This window comes from Pan troglodytes, chromosome 14 (genome assembly GCF_028858775.2).
Source record: "Pan troglodytes isolate AG18354 chromosome 14, NHGRI_mPanTro3-v2.0_pri, whole genome shotgun sequence".
NCBI classification, from domain to species: Eukaryota; Metazoa; Chordata; class Mammalia; order Primates; family Hominidae; genus Pan; species Pan troglodytes.
The window spans coordinates 114,659,642-114,679,864 of NC_072412.2; the positions used below are offsets into that span (position 1 = coordinate 114,659,642).

Below are 20,223 nucleotides of genomic sequence, written 5' to 3' on the forward strand. Positions count from 1 at the left end.
TTAGTGACGTTTTCAGATTTCAAAAACTTAATGTATGTTTATAGCAACTAAAGAGGGTTTATGTAGACTTTTTTTCCCATTTTTGACAACTTAAATATCTTCAGAAAAAAATTAAACATACACACACACACACACACACACAGAGTAAATGCATAATGAGATTTAAAGACGTAAAGACTTTTTATTTAAAAACTGCTTTATATTTTTAGCTAGTGTCTCCTTTGGAGAATCAGTTGGGTTTTACTTCTCTCCTTAGAAATCACTAACGGATATTATTGGAAAACTTCAGAAGTGCACTCCACACTTCATTCATTGCATCAGGCCCAATAACTCAAAGCTGCCAGATACTTTTGATAATTTTTACGTGTCTGCTCAGCTACAATATATTGGGGTCCTGGAGATGGTGAAGATCTTCCGATATGGATACCCTGTTCGCCTTTCCTTCTCGGATTTCCTGTCAAGGTAAATTCTTCTGCTCTTAAAATCGTTGTTCTAGCTGCTGTTCAGTGCAGTATACTGACACTGACACTATTATAGCAAGGGTCTTCTGTTGTCTTTTTTGGCATTGCTTTTGTTGTTTACTTTTTTCTATCTCCAATAAACAAAATATTCTGGGAAACAATGAAATACACTGACAAAGCTCACATAAAAAATAATTAAACTGTACTGAGGACAGTATCTTGGAAACCATTCTCATGTTCCTTTCAAAGTGTGGCTTTCCTTGGATTAAAGTTTTATAAAATGATTGCATATGATATTTACTATTTATTATTTAAAAGGAGAATGTATGTAAGTGATTATTTCCCCTTTTATATATGAACAAAATATTATTTAGATCAGTGGTTGGCAAACTACACTCAAGGGCCAGCCAAATCCAGCCTACCACCTGTTTTTGTAAATAAAGTTTTATTGGAACATGGCCACAATCATTTCTTTGCATATTGTCTGTAACCACTTTTGCACTGCAATAGAGATAGACAGTGTGCCATGGTGTAAAATATTTGTAAAATGTTTGTTATCTGCCCCTTTAGAACAGAAGTTTGTTGACCTCTGTTTTCAGTACATTCAGCTGAAAAATACACTGTGCGCAAGACAGTGCACTCATTCCTAGGATAAGCTCTTGTCACGTGTCCTCATCTTCATGTCTGTATTAGCCCTTCTCCCATGGCAGCCTTATCCCAGCCATTTGCAAGAAGCACCTAAACTCACCAAAAGCAACATCATCCCCTCAGGCTACGTATTTGTTCATTTGTATTTTATTTGATCAGAAACTTTAGTCTGACTTTAAGTAAATTATAATCCTCACTGATGAATCCATTTTAAGTAAATTGGTTGATGGGTAGTAACTTAATTTACAGATATATGCTGCTAAGCACTATTCCAGGGCTCATCTTTAGGTACATTGTTGTGCTATACACTCTAGCTTGATGAATGTCCCAGTTTAGACAGGTAAATGCATACACAAATAATGGCCATTCAGTGCTTGTAATATTACAAAGGGTTGGAATATTACAAAGGGTTGGAATATTACATGGGTTGGAATATTACAAAGTGTTACAGAAGCATAGTAAGAAGGTAATTTGGGATCAGAGATAGCTTTCAAAGATATTTGAAAGATATTACAATCCTGGTGAAAATAATGAGACTATCTGTTTTTAAGCATTCAAAAAATAAAACAGGGGTGGGCAAAAAGGAAATCAGAAGACATTTGGTAATTCTATATAAAATAAAATGAGATCTTAAAATAATACTGATGTAAACTAATATAAGTATTGCAAGTGTGAAATCTCGCATTTATGTTTAAAAATTAACTGTACAACTACAGTATGAAAAAGTCTGTTTGATAAACCATTCATCCAAAAAAGAGAGATTTTAAGACTTTTGTTGACTAGTTCAATGTGAGCCACTATTTTGAGGAAGCTGTGAAACAAAAACAAAATAAGCAAGCCAACAAACTTAAATAACTACATTTGAAATATTTAATTCAGAACAAAGGGAATAATATTTAAACGATGACTAAAATTCTGTGTTTAATTTTTATAGCATTTGTTTTCCCAGAGGAAAGAAGCCGCATTTACTTATTGTGCATTTTGGTAAATTTTATAAAGACACATAGAAGAAAATAAACAACATATGAGTTCAGCTTGAGCCTTCCATTTTAAAGGGGTAGTAGAATATGTTCAGAAGATAGAAGATAAGCAGAACCACATGGTGATGGATGTATTTAAACTGTAGAATATGTATTTCAGATAGACAAGATATTTGTGTTTAAAATTTAAAAAGTGCTTGTAAATGAGATAATAGACATGTTGTCTCTTAACTTATAAGGAATAACTACAAAGTTGGGCTTACGCAGAAATAAACCAAAGCTGGATATAATACTTCTGGGGGTTGTTTTGGACAGGAGTCGTAGTAGCTATCACTGACTGTTGCAGGGCTTTGGGAAGGACGGCTCCTGACTCGTCTTTTTCTGGTCCCTCGGTGGATATCCCTTCATAGTCTTCAGAGATGCCGAGCCTGTTAAGAGCTGGTATTTCTTACATTTTATAGTGTGTGTATTAAAGGTCAGCCCTCCCACCTTCTTAAGTGTAGACGGCCTTTGGTTCGAGTTTAAAAATGTTCTTGTGTAAGTTTAAAACAATAGATTCCCCAAATTTATCCCAAACTTTCTGAATCAGTATCAACAGGGAGTAGGGACCGGGCTCCCCCTGGTTTGTAGCTCCAGAGATGATTCAATATGAAATAGAATGGAGAGTGTCAGTCCTATGGCTGAGGTCTCAGGAAGTGATCTGCGGGGGCCTCAGAGGGTGATGAGCCTTGAGACGTTACAATTTGTTTAACTGTAGTAACTCCCTCTTTAGTGTTACCCAAAACAGCAGTTCTCTGACATGAGTGCACATCAAAATCACCTGGAGGCTTCTTAAAATATGGATTCCTGGGCTCCCCACCCCAAGTTCAGATTCAGTAGGTCTAGCCGAGGCCTGTGAATTTGCATTTTTAAAAAGTTTCCAGCTGATGTTAATGTTGTTGCCATGTGAACGGCACTTTGAGAACCCCTGGCATGGAATCTCTAGTCATCTGGGGACAATGTTTTTGTTTTGTTTTGCTTCCCCCCAGCCAAATGTTGAAAGGGTGCCAGTGCCTTGGTGATCAAAGCAAACTTGTGGGGAATGTATAATCTCCAGCCTCACCCCAGGTTCACTCAATCAAAATCTGCAAATTCATCAGAATTCCTCAGTGACTGGTATGCAGTTGAAGTTTCAGAAGCACTATCCAGGCAGACCTTGGAGACGTAGTAGGTTCAGTGATGGACTACCATAATAAAGCTAATACCATAATAAAGCAAATCACATAAAGTTTTTGGTTTCCCGCTGCATATAAAAGTTATATTTGCACTATCCTATAATCTGTTCTGTGCAATAGCATTACATCTAAAACACAATATGATACCTTAATTTTAAAATATTTTTTGCTAACTAATGCTAACAATGATCTGAGTCTTTGGCAAGTCATAATCTTTTTGCTGGTGGAGGATTTTGCCTTGATGTTGCTGGTTGCTGACCCATCAGGCTGGTGGTTGCTGAAGGCTAGGGTGGCTGTAGTAATCTCTTAAAATGAAACAATCAAGCTTGCTACATCCATTGACTCTCTTTCATGAAAAATGTCTCTGTAGCATGCGAAGCTGCAACAGCATTTTACCCAGAATAGAACGTCTCTCAAAATTCGAGTCAGTCTTCTGAAATCTTACCACTGCTTTATCAACTAAGTTTATGGAATTTCTAAATCCTTTGTTGTCATTTCAACAATGTTCACAGCATCTTCACCAGTAGCAGATTCCATCTCAAGAAAACACTTTGTTCATCCATAAGCAGCAACTCCTCATCCATTAATATTTGATCATGAGGTTGCCGCAGTTCAGTCACATCTCCAGGCTCCACTTCTAATTTTGGTTCTATTGTTGTTTCCGCCGCATCTGCAGTTGCTTTCTCCACTGGCGTATTGAACCCCTCAAAGTCATTCATGAAGGTGGGAATCAATTGCTTCCAAATCCCATTCATGTTGATATTTTTACCTACCATAAATCACAAATATTCTTAGGAGCATTTAGAATGGTGAATACTTTCCAGAAGGTTTCCAGTTTACTTTGCCCAAATTCATCAGAAAAATCACTACCTGTGGCAGCTATATCCTTAGAGAATCTATTCTTACATAATTCCTCCTTGATCCATGGGCTGCTTAATGGATACTATGTTAGCAGGCATGAAAACAACATTCAATTCCTTCAGCAGTTTTTGGGTGACCAGGTGCATTGTCAATAAGCACCAGTATTTTGCAAGAATTTTTTTCTGAGCAGTAGTTCTCAACAGTGAACTTCAAATATTTAGTAAACCATGCTGTAAATTGATGTGCTTTTTTTCATATGTTTGTTGGCCGCATAAATGTCTTCTTTTGAGAAGTATCTGTTCATATGATTCACCCACTTTTTGATGGGGTTGCTTTTTTCTTGTAAATTTGTTTAAGTTCCTTGTAGATTCTGGATGTTAGACCTTTTGAGATGGATGGATTGCAAAAATTTTGCCCCACTCTGTAGGTTGCTTGTTCACTCTGATGATGGTTTCTTTTGCTCTGCAGAAGCTCTTTAGTTTATTTAGATCCCATCTATCAATTTTGGCTTCTGTTGCAATTTCTTTTGGTGTTTTAGTCATGAAGTCCTTGCCCATGCCTGTGTCCTGAGTGGTATTGCCTAGGTTTTCTTCTAGGGTTTTTATGGGTTTGGCTTTTACGTTTAAGTCTTTAATCCATCTTGAGTCAAAACCACAATGAGATACCATCTCAGTTAGAATGGTGATCATTAAAAAGTCAGAAAACAACAGATGCTGGAGAGGATGTGGAGAAATAGGAATGCTCTTACACTGTTGGTGGCAGTGTAAATTAGTTCAACCATTGTGGAAGACAATATGGCAATTCCTCAAGGATCTAGAACCAGAAATACCATTTGACCCAGCAATCACATTACTGGGTATATACTCAAAGGATTATAAATCATGCTGCTATAAAGACACATTCACATGTATGTTTACTTCAGCACTATTTACAATAGCAAAGACTGGAACCAACCCAAATGCCCATCAATGATAGACTGGATAAAGAAATTGTGACACATATACACCGTGGAATACTATGCAGCCATAAAAAGAATGAGCTCATGTCCTTTGCAGGGACATGGATGAAGCTGGAACCCATCATTATCAGCAAACTGACACAGGAGCAGAAAACCAAACACTGCATGTTCTCACTCATAAGTGAGAGTTGAACAATGAGATCACATGGACACAGGGAGGGGAGCATCACACACTGGGGCCTGTCGGGGGCTGGGAGGCAAGGGGACGGAGACCATTAGGGCAAATACCTAATGCATGTGGGGCTTAAAACCTAGATGACGGGTTGATAGGTGCAGCAAACCACCATGACACACGTATACCTATGTAACAAACCTGCATATTCTGCACATGTATCCCAGAACTTGAAGTAAAATTGTTTTTTAGAAATGGATGTGCTGTCATCCATGCTTTGTTATTCCATTTATATAGCAAAGGGAGAGTAGACTTAGCATAATTCTTGAAGGCCCTAGGATTTTTGGAATTGCAAATGATAATTGGCTTCAACTTAAAATTACCAGCTGTATTAGCCCCTCACAAGAGAGTCAGCCTGGCCTTCGAAGCTTTGAAGCCAGGTATTGTCCCATCTCTAGCTGTGAAATTCCTAGGTGGCATCTTCTTCCAATCAAAGGCTATTTCACCTACATAGAAAATCTGTTGTTTGCTGTGGCCACCTTTATCAATTATTTTAGTTAGCTGTTCTAGATAACTTGCTGCAGCTTTACATCAAATGTGCTGTTTCTCCTCACCCCTTCATGTTATGGAGACAGTTTCTTTCCTCAAATCTCATGAATCAACCTCTGTTATCTTCCAGCATTTTTCCTGCAGTTTCCTCACCTCTCTCAGCCTTCATAAAATTGAAGAGTTAGGGCCTTTCTCTGGATTAGGCTTTGGCTTAAGGAAATATTGTGGCTGATCTGATCTTCTGTCCAGACCGCTCAGACCTTCTCCGTATCGGCAATAAGGCAGTTTCACCTTCTCACATTCGTGTGCCCACAAGAATAGCACTTTGAGTTTCCTTCAATAACTTTTCTTTTGCATTCACAGCTTGGCTGTTTGGTGCAAGAGATCTAGCTCTTGGCCCGTCTTGACTTTTGACATGCTTTCCCTCCTAAGCTTAATCATTTCCAGCTTCTGATTAAAAGTGAGAGATGTGCATCTCTTCCTTTTATGTAAAAACTTCGTGACCATTGCAAGTTTATTAATTAGCCTGATTTTAATAATTCTGTGTTTCAGTGAATAGGGAGGTCCAAGAAGAGGGAGAGAGAGGTGGGGGAACACTTGGTAGGTTGAACAGTGAGAACACACATGACACGTATTGATTAAGTTTGTTTTCTTATATTGGTGTGGTTTGTGGCACCCCAAAACAATTATAATAGTCACAGCAATGATTGCCGACTGCAGGTCACCATAACAGATATAATATTAATGAAAAGGTTTTAAATATGACCGGCATTACCCAATGCAAAACAGAGAAATGAAGTGTGAACGTGTTGGAAAAACTATGCTTCAATTTGTGAAAAATGCAATGTCTGCAACAGCACAACAAAATGAGGTGCACCTGTGCAGGATGCGAAATGGGCTTTATCTCACTCAGCCAATAATAGAAAAGTGCATTTAGTGTATTTTTTTTCTGTTTCTTAATGTTATTAGAGTTCCTTAGATCTGTGACATCAAAGATTCTCTTCATTAGAGGGACATTAGTGGTTGTCCAGCGTAACCTTTGTTAGCTACGTGAACATTTCTAACCATCATTCCAACAGTTATCCAAATTGCTCTATTTCCCCAGAAGAGAGTGGAGGGAGAAAGAGAGAGAGAGAGAGATCATAAAATTAGAAAATTATTTTTACCTTTGCTTTTGTATATTTCCAAGTCAGTTTTATATACACTCTGTTAGGATTACGCTTTTGCTAAAATAGTAAATGCAATTAATACTTAAAAATTGAGTATAATTTTTATATGTGTGCAATAGACTATAACTTCTTCTAAATGAGGATCGTATCGTATTCATTCACAATGCTTGTGCATTGTCGGTGTTTAACAAATGTTTTCAAAATGAACTTGGCATTGGAGATTAAGTGGTCGTTCATTTTAAAGTAATATTTCTGCATAACAGAGACCATAGGCATACTGTAAAAAGTACAGTGAGTAAAAAGGAATAGTGAGGATGAGAAATGATACTTTTAGGTAATTCTTTGCATTTCTTTTAGCATTCCTTTATTTGAAATAAGATGTGATTTCTCTTTCTTATCTTTATCTGTAATGGCATATCAGTGGAAATGGAATTATGAATTTATTTTAGAGGAAATCTGCCCCTATCTCTCTGGCATTTAGGATGCCAGTCTGAAATAATATTACAAAAAATATCGATTCATAGAGAGATTATCAGTTTCTGTAGAAACTGAAGAATTTAAGTAACATACAATCAAAATACTGTTACATCAAGAAATAGCATACTTTAATATTTCTTGAGTATTCAAGAAGCTCATCAAGTCTTTGAAATGCCTCCAGGCAATGGAAACATCATTATAAAAAACAAAGCCTTGAGGTGTAATTTAATAGAAATTTTTGGTTGTTTGTTTGGTTACCAAATTTTCAGGTAAAGAATGTATTATCCCTATGCAAAATATTTACTTTGTATTTATATCACCTTGTCTTAACTGTCAGGGAATAAAAATCTATCAAAATGACTTCATTAAGTATACAAGAAAGAATATGATTACCACAAAAATCTTGAACAACAACAAAAAAAATGTCCAGTTTTGCCGTTGGGAAGTAAGCAACCACTGCTTGGAATGGGATTTATTGTTTCTGAAGTCTGACATGACAATAAATGTGGATAATGGACATTTGTTGGACTTTGTAGGTGGACATGAGGTTGTAAATTTGCATCATGGTATCTTGGCTGTAATAACTGTCCATCATTCTGAGTCTTTCTAATTGAAACTGGAGGATTGCTTTAGTTGAGAGGATACTATTTTGATTAAATGTAGAAAAGTATGCTTGTCAATATTTTTTTCTGTTTATTACTTGTGTAATACAGCTTCAGAGCGGGATTATAAAGACTTAAGGACTCTGTCTTCAATGGCAAGAGACTTCACTAGTTTGGAGACAGGAGGAACAATAAAAGAAGCAGCAGGAAAGTTATGTGCAAATTATGGTACATAATTGGATTGCCTACAGCTGTGGACTTACTGTGTCCTCCTGTAAATTCATATGTGACTTCATTTGGAGGTGGAACCTCTAAGAAGGTAATTAAAGTTGAATGAGGGCATAGGAATGTGGCTGGCACAAGAATGTGGCTGGCACCTTGATCTTGGCCTTCTCAGCCTCCAGGACTGTGAGAAATAGATTTCTGTTTTTTAAGCTGCTCAATCTACAGTATGTTGTTATAGCAGCCCACCCCAACTAAAACAGCCGTGTTTGTGTGTTCATTTGGTGTCAATAGGCAGCAAAGTTATATATATTGTGTTTGGAATTTTGGAATTAAGTTTATGTTACTTGATACTTGTTGTGCTGATAGAAGGAAATATGGCTTACCTGAACATACCATGTGGTTTCAAAGATTTTGAGGCATCGTATGTGTCAATCCCATCATCTTTTCTACCTTGTTTCCTTCACTGCTATTCAAGGTTCACTCAGGCATCCTCTCCTTTGGAAGACATTTTATAAAATACCAGATAAGTTGGTATCTCTAAGGTTCAAACTGTGTTGTATAATACAATTATCATATGCCTATTAGATCATGCTGGAAATATCCATGTATGTGTTCATTTCAACCACCAGACCAGAGGTTAGAAAATGACAGCCACTGAGCCAAATCTGGCCTGCCATCTGCTTTCATGTGGCCTGAGAGCTAAGAATATTTTTTTACATTTTTAAATGGTTACATTTAAACGGTTATATAAGTACCTATATAATATCCTCAGTTTTGCCTCTTAGCATGCGAAGCCTAAAATATTTACTCTCTGGCCCTTTACAGGAAAAGTTTGCTTATCTCTGCCTTAGACCATAAAAGGGGTTTGCCTGGCTTCCAGCAAGAGGCTGGTCACCCTTCCTGCCTCTGCATCCAAACTCTATGCAACTGAAGGAAAAAGTCTGATCTACTCTTCAGTAGATCTCAATAATGTTCTCTAATGTTGGTCTCATTCTTCAGTTTATGAGATCTTTTACTGATGGCACTGTAAAAGCCAAGTTCCACCAATATGTTCTGTAGAACAAAAAATCCTAAATCAGTGGCTTGCAACAGCAAATGTTGATTTCTCTCTTGCATTGCATTTGAGTGTGGTTTAGAAGTAGCATACCTAAGCTCAAACCAGCTCCAATCTTTGTTGTTATTATTATTGTTTTTGTTTTTAATGGGATTCAGGTTTAAAGACTAGCCCAGATCTAGGATATGCTCTTCCTGAGTCATAGGGAGGAACAAAAAAAAGGCTGAATGAGTGTTACAGAGGCTACTGAAGTGTGGCCTGTGTCATTCCCAAGTATCCCATTGGTTAAAACCAGTCACTTGGCCAAGACCAACATAGATAGGGTGGAGAAGTGCCCTCCTCATAGGGATATACTGCAAAACACATAACAAAGGGTTGGAAATGCATCAACTTCTGGCTGAATTATCTGTTATTGTGTATTGGACCATCCCCAAACTCAGTGGCATAAAACAGCCATTTATTTTTTTCTCTCACTGCTGTGAGCTAACTGGGATTAGTGGGCAATGCTTGCTTGGGGTCTCTTCCCCAGTTGCAGCCATATGGCTGAAGAAGTGGGTGTTAGCTAAGGCCTGGCTGGGCTGGGGGATGCACACGATGGTCCCTTCACTCCTGTGCCTGGTGCCTCTGTTCCTCCAGGTGACTCTCTCTCTGGCAGAATAGCCCAGACTTTTTACCCACTGGGTCAAGTTTCCATGGACAAGGAAAGAAGCTTGCAGCCTTCTTAAAAGCTAGGCCTGGACTTGGCACAGCATCACTCTCGCTTTATTCTATTCATCAAAGCACTTGAAACCAACCCAGATATGTTCAATGGGGAGCATCCATGTATAGCACCAATTTGAGACAAGCTACTATCCTTTAAAAGACAGGACTTGCAAGTGATGGGAAAGAATAAAAACCCTTCCACAGCCATGTCTATACATATTAATTATTATTTTCATCTCTCCCCAATATGTATATGTTAGTTTAATGTGTTGAATAATATAAAACCATTTATTTTTTTCAAAATTGTAGAATTGAAAGAAAGGGTAATAGGAGGCCATGCTGAAAAAAAAAAAAAGAAAAAAAAACGCTTTGAAAAGTCCCTACGGGAGATGTTTTATATGGTCTCAGCCACCTTTCCCAAAGCTGCCTTTATCACCCTGTATGCTTGTGGCATTCTCATCCATACGTCTTTGTTTCCAATGGTCATGAAGGGCTGTGCCAGAATTGTGGTCCTATGGCTCTCTCTCAAGGTGTCACTCCTCTCCATCTTCATCCCGGCTTATGAGGAACAAACATCGGAGTCTTAACTCCAGATCCGGGATGGCAAACTTGCATAGGTCACATCCATCAGTCATTTAAAGGATTATTTATGGTTGGCAGAGAAGAGTAGGGTAACTAAATGGAGAAGTTTACTATTTAATGAGGAGAACTTATTTGGAAAAGACAGAAGGACTTGTCAATGAAAGCACCAGAGGGTTGGCTATTATGCTTGGCATGGTGAGGGACCGTGCGCTGTGTTTTTAGATTGTTACTGGATGAAATCCCTCTCAGAAATAGCCCGAACCATTTAGCTTGCCTGAATGACACAGTTGTTGCTGAAAAGCCTCACTGTGAAAGGACACAGCCATGATGTTAAATTGGGTGTTCGGAGAGGGATGAAAGAAGACACACTTCCATCTATTGGATTGTGGCTACCCAATGAGGCAGACCCTCTCTAGAGAAACAGCCTGTGCTAGAGTCTTTTGAAAGTCTGCCTTGTTACATGTTGGAGATGCCAACTACTGTCAATGCATCCTTTAGAGAAGTGTGAATTAATAAGGTCAGGAGATGTTAAATATTCTTAACAGCTTGAATTGGCAGAGGATAAACTTTCTCCAAGGTAATTTTGCCAAATCTAACCATTTTCTTTCTGCTGAAACTGTTCTTGAGTGTTGGCTGCTTGTTTAAGGTTTAACGAAGTTTGAGAGGAAAGAGGACCTGTAACTTTTCAATGAAATGTAAAAGATGACAGAGGAGCTTAACGCTTCCAGAAGTCACTTTAGCTTAAATGTAATAAAGTATATCTTTACTGAGAATTGGTTATGCTGCTCAGTGCATTATGGATCATAAGGTTTCCCATATTCTTCTTCAAGGATCTGCACACTTTTTGTATAAAGGACCAAATAGTACGTATTGTAGACTTTATGGCCATGTGGTCTCTGATCCAGCTGCTCAACTGGGCCTCTCCAGCAGAAAGCAGCGGTTGAAAGTATTTAAACTAATGGGTCAAGTGGTGTTCCAGTAAACCGACAAAAACAGGAGGTGGCTGGTTTTGGCTCAAGGGCAACTAAACCTTGATCTAGTCGCACTCAGCTTCTTTCTAATATAGTTGGGGAAGATTTTTTAGAAAAACGGACGATTTGAAAGGCAACTTTGCTGTTTTGTTTCATAATCTGGCTCGGATCCTAATTTCTTCTCTACCAAGTGGTATGATCCCCCATAACAGCATCCACTCATTCATTCATCATTCATTTCTTCATTCCTTATTTGCTCACTCTTATCTCATACAAGCAGTTTACTAAATCAGAACGTCAGTGTAACTTAGGAGTCTGCATAAGTGCAGCATCACAGTCATCATCATGGGTCACCGCTGTGTACCCGCTGGGAGTCGGACTCCACACTCTTCACTGTATACTCACTATCCTTCTCCTTATAATAACCATTTAGAGTAACTACTCTCATTATGTAGACATTTGTTATTATGTAATTAATATTTGCCATAGCTTTGATTTAATATTTTTCCAAATAACATTTATCAGGATTTACTAGGCAATGGGCACTGCGCTAAGCCCTTCACAAGCATCATCTCATTTAATCCTCATAGCACTCGTGTAAAGTTGATTATTGCCATCATTCCTATTTTACAGCTGAGAAAACAGTTCCCAGGAGGTAGGTCCAAAGTCTCACATCTCATCCCTAAGGGTGTCTCTAACCACTACAGGACATGAGATTTGTACTGATATTGGCCCTGTTCCAAAGTAGTTGTTGGTTCCCCTTCTTCCACAATGGCGTGCTGTTTCTGAGGCTTGACTGTCATTAGCATCCACCCTCAATTGCACAGGCACATCAGAACAGCACTGTGACATCAGCTGAAAAGAAGGCCTTGGAGAGTTCTAAAATTCAGCTGTGGGCCTTACACTCTGGATTGCCTTTGGTCGGCTTCCTGAAAAGCAACCCAGTTAATTTTGTAGAGTTTCCTGGACTGCAGCCAGTCCCATACCTCTCACCAGCCATCCCACAGACTCATTTGTGGCATAAGGCAGCTGGGTATGAAATGAGGCTGAATCAGTCACAACCTTTGGAAAATCAGCTCAAAGAACAATAAGAAAAGTGATGTTTACAAATGAAGGATTGTACATTTTCGCTTAAAACAATGTGAAAATGAAAATAAAAAGTCTTCAATAACTTCCTAACAATCTAACAACCTCTGAAACAAATACGCAAAGCTGACCAGCCCAAATGATTTAAAACGAATATATAATTCCACCGAGCCAACATTCAATACCACACAAATGAAACAAATGTGATTATTCCAGGAAAATAAACAGAGATCTATTTGCAACCCTAATTCAATATTTCGAGAGTTGCAATATACTTTTAATACAATTGTGAGGTCCATAAAAAAATTCAGTCCCAGAATTCTGAATATTTTTATTTAAAAATGCAATATCAGATTTTGAATCTTGGAGCTTGAAGAAGCAGAGGGAAACAACTGTTTCTTTGCAAGCAGTTTGTTCACAAGTTTTCTTCCCTAGATTAACGATTAAATTAGTCTACCACTTCACCTTCCTTTAGGAAGTGGGAAAGGTTAGAGAGTGGCCCAGCAGGTCACTCTGCCTCCATCTTTAAGGAAGCATCAGACTAGAAGTTTCTCTGTGTAGCGTTCTGCCATGTTTTACTTTCTGGAACTGCTGGTCTCATCCAGTAAACTTATAATAATGGGCATGGCTATATGCCTGGGGTGATATTTAGTCTTTAAGAATATTCTTTCTCTCATCTTCATGAGCACACCACTGCTTCATTGTGTATCCTTCTGGGACCACTGATAAGCCATGAATTTTTTTTTTTTTTTGAGGTGGAGTTTCGCTCTTTCTTGCCCAAGCTGGAGTGCAATGGCACAATCTTGGCTCACTGCAACCTCCGCCTCCCGAGTTCAAGCTATTCTCCTGCCTCAGCCTCCAGAATAGCCGGGATTACAGGCATGTGCCACCATGCTCAGCTAATTTTGTATTTTTAGTAGAGAAGGGGTTTCACCATGTTGGTCAGGCTGGTCTCAAACTCCTGACCTCAGGTGATCCGCCCACCTTGGCCTCCCAAAGTGCTGGAATTACAGGTGAGAGCCACCGTGCCCAGCCCAGCAATGTAAATTTTGTACCCAAAGAAACTGAAATGGGTCAATAGTCAACAATGTGTTACTTTATCGATCTCCGGGCCACTCTACATTCAAGGCTGTGAATTCATTCTATTTCCCATCCCAAACCTTGCCCTGACACATTGTCCAATGTAGTTCATCAGGGATCCTGTAACCAGAATAAATGAAAATGTTAAAATAAAACAAAAGAGCAGTTCTAATAATAAAATCCCAATAGCCTCGATATCCCTCCATATTTGACTGGAAGTCTGCTTCCATTATTAAGTTCCCAGTGAGAAAGGAAAGTTCAAAGATCAATATGCTTTGTAAATTAAAGTCCAGAGATATTCAGTTCCAATGGAATTGAAATCCCAAATCTGATTATCTTGCCTTTCTGAGTTAAATGTCCAAAATTTCATATGCATAAGTTAAATTATTGTCCCCAAATCATCCTTTGCATTTTCTTATTTTACTCAGTCTTAGCTAAAGAGGTTCCAGACATCTTGGTAGAGCTGAGACCCTTCAGCATTGTAGTCTGAGCTGTCAATCATTGTATTAGCCTGCTTGGGCTGCCATATCAAAATAACAGACTAGATGGCTTAAAAAAACATTCATTTTCTCACAGTCTGGAGGCTAAAAGTCCAAGATTAAGGCACCAGAAAGCAAGCTGGCATCTAGTGTGTGCTTGCCCCTCAGTTGTAGAGGTCCACCTTCTCACTGTGTGCTCATAAGACCTCATGGCTTTTCTTTGGTACATACATGCCATGGGAAGTCAAGAAGGAGGTCGGGGGAGTGCTAGCTTTCTCATGTCTCTTCTTATAAGGACACTAATCCTATTGAATCAGGGCCCCACGCTTATGACCTAATTTTGCCTTAATTACCTCTCAAGGGATCTATCTCCAAATCCAGTTACATTGGGGATTTGGAGACTTCAACATATGAATTTTAAGAGGTCACAAGCATTCAGTCCATAACACTCATCTCAATAGATGTGGCTAATCCAGGGCCTCACTTGTCTTAATTCAGTGCCAAGTCTCTCATGATCTTTACATTGAGAGTCCAATGAATAAATAGCAGGCACAACTATTAGGGCACTAATCTCACACACAATTAATTTAGAAATCTGTCTCTAGTCTTCAGAGCAGTGTATTGCCAGCAGAATTATTCTAGAATCTAATACTGTATGTGGCTAAATACAATGGTGATTTTATAGTGTATGGACCAAACCAAGACATATTTCATAGTAAAACAAGGAACAATTAATAATTTTACCAGGAATATAGGTATTAAACTGGGACTGTCCTGACAAAGCAGGACATACGGTCATCCTATCTTTATACTGCTCCATCTTACCATAAGTCTCATTGGATTTCATCACCAGGATTCTGTATTCTGTAATTCCCAATAGACTCTAAGCTCCATTAAGGAAGGCCTTCCACTGTATGCCCATCGCCTGGCACTAGTGGGTGACCAACAGGTATTTGTTGAATGGACTAACACACAAATGATTAATGTTTTAGTTTTCTGTATAGTTTTATAGTTGAGCTCTAAATTTTGTGTCTTAGGTGTAATGTTTATTGATATCCCATATAAGACATACCAATAGGCCTAAACAGTTGTTATTATCTTACCAGCTTAAAGAGTTTGGTTTAACTATGAGTAAATGTTTCCATTTTAGGGTAGCCATTTACTCTTTAGAGTGAGATAATGATCCCAGGTTTTGACATTGGGTGGGCTAATAATAGTCTTTCTCCCCAAAAAAGCACCCTGAGTCATTTTCTGAAATATCTACCCATGTAGTAACTATGAAATGAGGAATAGATTAGTACTTCTATTTTATCTTTTAAAGGTTACATTTCATTGTTCTTTCTTAGGTCTTTGAAATGCTTTGTTAACTGACAGCATTCTTTGTAATATTCCTAAGGTGAAGCATCAATTTATACACGGAAATATGTTTAGGGATAAAAACATCAAATCACAGTAGACACTGTATTGGTGATCTCATGTTTAGGTGAGAAGCTATTTTTAACTGAGAAAAATTCAGTTAGAGCTGACCCACTTTACAGTATTTCCACAGAATACTCATGGCGTGCTCTACTACCAACTACATCATTGTGAGACCCTAGCACTTGAACTTGAAAACTTAGTTTTGTGGCAACTTAAGTACTAAATACTTATATTATATGACATAAAGATGTCCATTTTTAGCAGAATCTATTCTGGAATAAAAATAATTTGTTTTATTGTCTAGAAATCCATGTTTTTTTAAAAAACGTCATTTGCTAAAGAATGAAAAGGATGATGACAATATTTTTTCAACTTTAAAATAGTATTCTTATAAATATTTTCGCATTTATGACAAAACATCTATTTTTTATAAGTTCCCAACTACTGTCTCTACAGTTGTCAGAACTTGGATAACTTTATATTAGAAAGAAACTTTTTATATATTCAAAACAATGAAATTTGCAGAAGAATGAATGCTATTACAAAGTGTCCTGAAAATTAGCAGTGCATATAGTGAGGGAATGAGGAAAATACTTTAATAGGAAATATGTGAGCCACCTCAATCACTGATGAATGATGAGAGACAGGGGCAATGTGACCTTTTTCCAGCTCTGATCATTATGACACTAAAAATCAGAGTCCCATTCACAAATCAGAATACAACATGTGGCATTCATCAAAATTATGTTCTCTGTTTTGAAAGAACTTCTTCTATTAAGTCTCTACAAGGCTAAGAAATATAAGTTAACCATTTATACATTAGATTTGGTAAATCAGTGATTATGTAACAATAGAGTAAAACATGAAAATTATACCTATACTTTTTTTTAATTAATGATGACCTACACATTATTTAAAGATTGACTTTCCTAGAATTACCAGGAAGAGACTTTAAAGAGGAATCATCACAGGAACTAGTAAAATATCTATTGGTCTTGTCCTAGTGAAAGATACATTTGAGGCAAGTATACACTCAGGTAATCCATTTTCTATGCCCAACACACCGCCTGGCTAAGACCAGTGTTAATGCCATAATCACCTTCCCACACTTGAATGAAAAACTTCAGCACTGAATTTCATATTTTATAGTTGGCTTTAGTTCTTTATTGTACTATGATTATGCTGCCAATAAAGCATACACATTCTGATAACAAGAAATGTTATCACCAGTGTGCTGGGTGTTGAGAAAATACAGACCTTGATTGAAGGCTCATCTCAAAACAGCTTCTGTGCTCTAGCTGTGTTTCTTGTTTCAGACGCTCATCAGCTTCACAATCCAGGTTAGGTCCTCTTGGTAAATCTCTCAAGGCGCATGTTCACTTTCAATTTTTATGATCGATGTTATAAAGTACCTTGGAGATGCAATGGTAGCAATGTCTTTTCCCATTCTGAATCTTTGTCATTGGAATATAAAATATTTGGAATAAAGATTTGCTCTTCCCACTATCCCATAATATCTTCTCACAATCTTATCTAGATGCAAGCTGAGTGATATTTACAAGCATCCCATTTTACATTGTGTCCCCTCACCTTTCCCTGGGCCTGGTACAAGGTTACTTCCTCATTAATTATCATTTTGCTCTTGAAATAATTAATACAGATTTCAACTTATAATTGGAAATTTTCCAGGGAATCCTCTTTTTCTTTTGCTACTCCTAATGGTTATAAAATCTGTGGCATTAAACACACACACACATACACACACACACACACACACAGTCACACAACCCAAGCATTCTTCAGACCAAATTATTTAAATCAGTGCCTCTCAACCACGGCTGCTCACTAGATGTACCAGGGCATTTTGCAACATGGATGGCGGAGTTGGGCCTGTGCAGTAGGTAAGGTTGTGATAAGACATAGAATATTTCAGATAAACAACAAATGTCAAAGACTAAAAAAACAAGATTATGTCTTAAGGATGCCGTGACATTTCCTGGTTGAGAATTTGAAGCATTCCTCACCCCTTTGTCTTTTGTTTCCTTCCATCCTTTACTCTCATCTTCTTTCCTTTCTTCCTTCAACAAATATTTATGGATTGTCTGCTACGTACAAGGAATTCTTAACTACAACAGCTAATTGAGTGCCCTTGCAGTTCTTATAGACTACATTAGGATATTCAAATCCATTATTTTATAAGATACATTTCAATTTTCTATTTGATTTATGTTAATTATTGTTAAATATTGAGTATAGAGTGAAATTGTGGAATATCTTTTTTTTTTTTTTTTGAGATGGAGTCTCGTCCTGTCACCCAGGCTGCAGTGTAGTGGTGCAATCTCAGCTCACTGGAACCTCCTCCTCCTGGGTTCAAGCGATTCTCCTGCCTCAGCATCCCGAGTAGCTAGGATTACAGGCACATGAGACCACTCCTGGCTAATTTTTTTTTTTTTTTTTGTATCTTTTTAGTAGAGACAGAGTTTCACCATGTTGGCCAGGTTGGTCTCGAACTCCTGACTTCATGATCCACCCACCTTGGCCTCCCAAAGTTGTGTGATTACAGGCATGAGCCACTGCACACAGCCTATGGAATATCTTTATATTGGTGATCTGCATTCAAATTATTAAAAAGCATGAAGAAAAAATGAATTCCTTCATTTAGTGTACATTTTAATCTTTGTCCCATTATTTAGAAATAAGGGGTATCTAAGCCTAAAACACATACAGGAATACATGCTTTTAACCAATAGACAAGTACCTGCTGATGTAGAAATAGGGTGATTTGGTGTGTGAGTTTATTAGGCCACTGACTGCCTGTGCTATGTATTATCAATTTTTTCTGAAAATGTTATATACATTGACCAAATAACAGATGTTCTTCTGCTCTTCAGCATATCCTAGTGAGACTAATCCTCACCGGTTAAATATATTCATAACTGTAACATCCAGAATGTAGCACTTATCCAATACAAGTGACTAATATGAGTAGTTTTGCTGTTGGCCAGACACTGTGAAAGCGTGCATTATGTAATCTCATCTGCCTAGCAGTTTGGTGAGCTACGCTGTGATTCCTGTCAAGATCTCAAGCTCGGTTCACCTGAGTCCATTTTCTTTGCTTTTTGCACCACGGGAAGGTACTCCTTCAGTGTTTACTTTTGTGCAAACTATACATCAGAAGGAGAAACCATTTTGGTTTTGATGGTAGTCATCCAGGACAGATTTTTTAAGTTTCTCTGAATTATTTTCATGAATGGACATTTATTTATTTTTAACAATTTTAACAGTTTTATTGAAATGTAATTGACCTACCTTCACCTTGTTTTTGGTAAAGAAAAAAATTGTGTTTTTACATAAACATACACCCATGAGCCCAAGATGGTAACATCCATCACCCCAAAAAAAATGCTTCCAGCCCTTTTATAGTGTCACTTTCTTACCTGTCACCAAGTTCTCATCCCTAAACAAGCATTGATATGCTTTCGCCTCCTGTATTAGTCCGTTTTCACACTGCTATAAAGAACTACCTGAGACTGGACAATTTGTAAAGAAAGTAAGTTTAATTGACTCTCAGTTCTGCATGGCTTGGGAGGCCTCAGGAAACTTACAATCACGACAGAAGGCAAAGGAGAAGCAGGCATGTCTTATGTGGTGTCAGGAGACAGAGAGCAAGGGGGGAAGTGCCACACTTAAGCCCTCAGATCTTGTGAGAGCTCTCTATCACGAGAACAGCATGGGGGAACATCCACACTTACATCCTCAGATTTCATGAGAACTCACCATCAGGAGAACAGCACGGGGGAACCACCCCATGATCCAAACACTTTCAACCAGGTCCCTTCCCCAACATGTAGGGATTACAATTCAACATGAGATTTGGGTGGGAACACAGAGCCAAACCATGTCATCTCCTATAAATTAATTTCATTTTCTATTTTTTAAATAAATGGCACCATAAATTGTTTACTCTTGCATCTGGTTTCCTTCACTCAGCATCATAATTTTGACATTCATCTATATTGTTATAGTCCGTTCTTTTTTATTGCTGAGTTGTCTTAATTTTGTATATTTACACACCCATTGATAGATATTTGGGTTTTCTCAGTTTTGGGTTATTACAAGTAGAGCTTCTATAAACCACTGATGTACAAGTGTTTATATAGACATGTTCTCACTTTTTGAGGGAGTGGGAAAATTATAGGAGTGGAATGGCTAAGGCATAGCGTTAGTGTATGGTTGTGGTTTTTAAAAACTGCCGAACTGTTTTCCAAATTGGTTGTTCCCTTTTGTCTTCCCGTCTCCTGTCCAACACGTGGTTTGATCAGTCTTTTACATTTTTGGCATTAAAATGAATTTATACCAGCATTTCCTTGTGATTTTTCTTCGCATTTCTCTAATGACTAATGTTGAGCATCTTTTTTTTTTCTTTTTCTTTTTCTTTTGAGATGGAGTCTCACTCTGTCACCCAGGCTGGAGTACAATGGCATGGTCTTGGCTCACTGCAACCTCTACCTCCTGGGTTCAAGCAATTCTCCCG

The 20,223-nt window shown here is 37.9% G+C and overlaps 1 protein-coding gene across 4 annotated transcripts in view; it reads left to right on the forward strand.

Annotated features, from left to right (window-relative positions):
- The window catches only part of MYO16 (myosin XVI), a 711,002-nt gene that overhangs the window by 558,455 nt on the left and 132,324 nt on the right, over nt 1-20,223 (forward strand). For all 4 annotated transcript variants that reach the window (XR_008538898.2, XM_054665553.2, XM_054665554.2 and 1 more), the window contains exon 27: nt 257-462. Coding sequence is in view for 3 of the 4 variants with exons in the window: in XM_054665553.2 (XP_054521528.2) it covers nt 257-462 (206 nt within the window). In the remaining variant the exon portion in view is untranslated. The remainder of the gene's footprint in view (nt 1-256; nt 463-20,223) is intronic.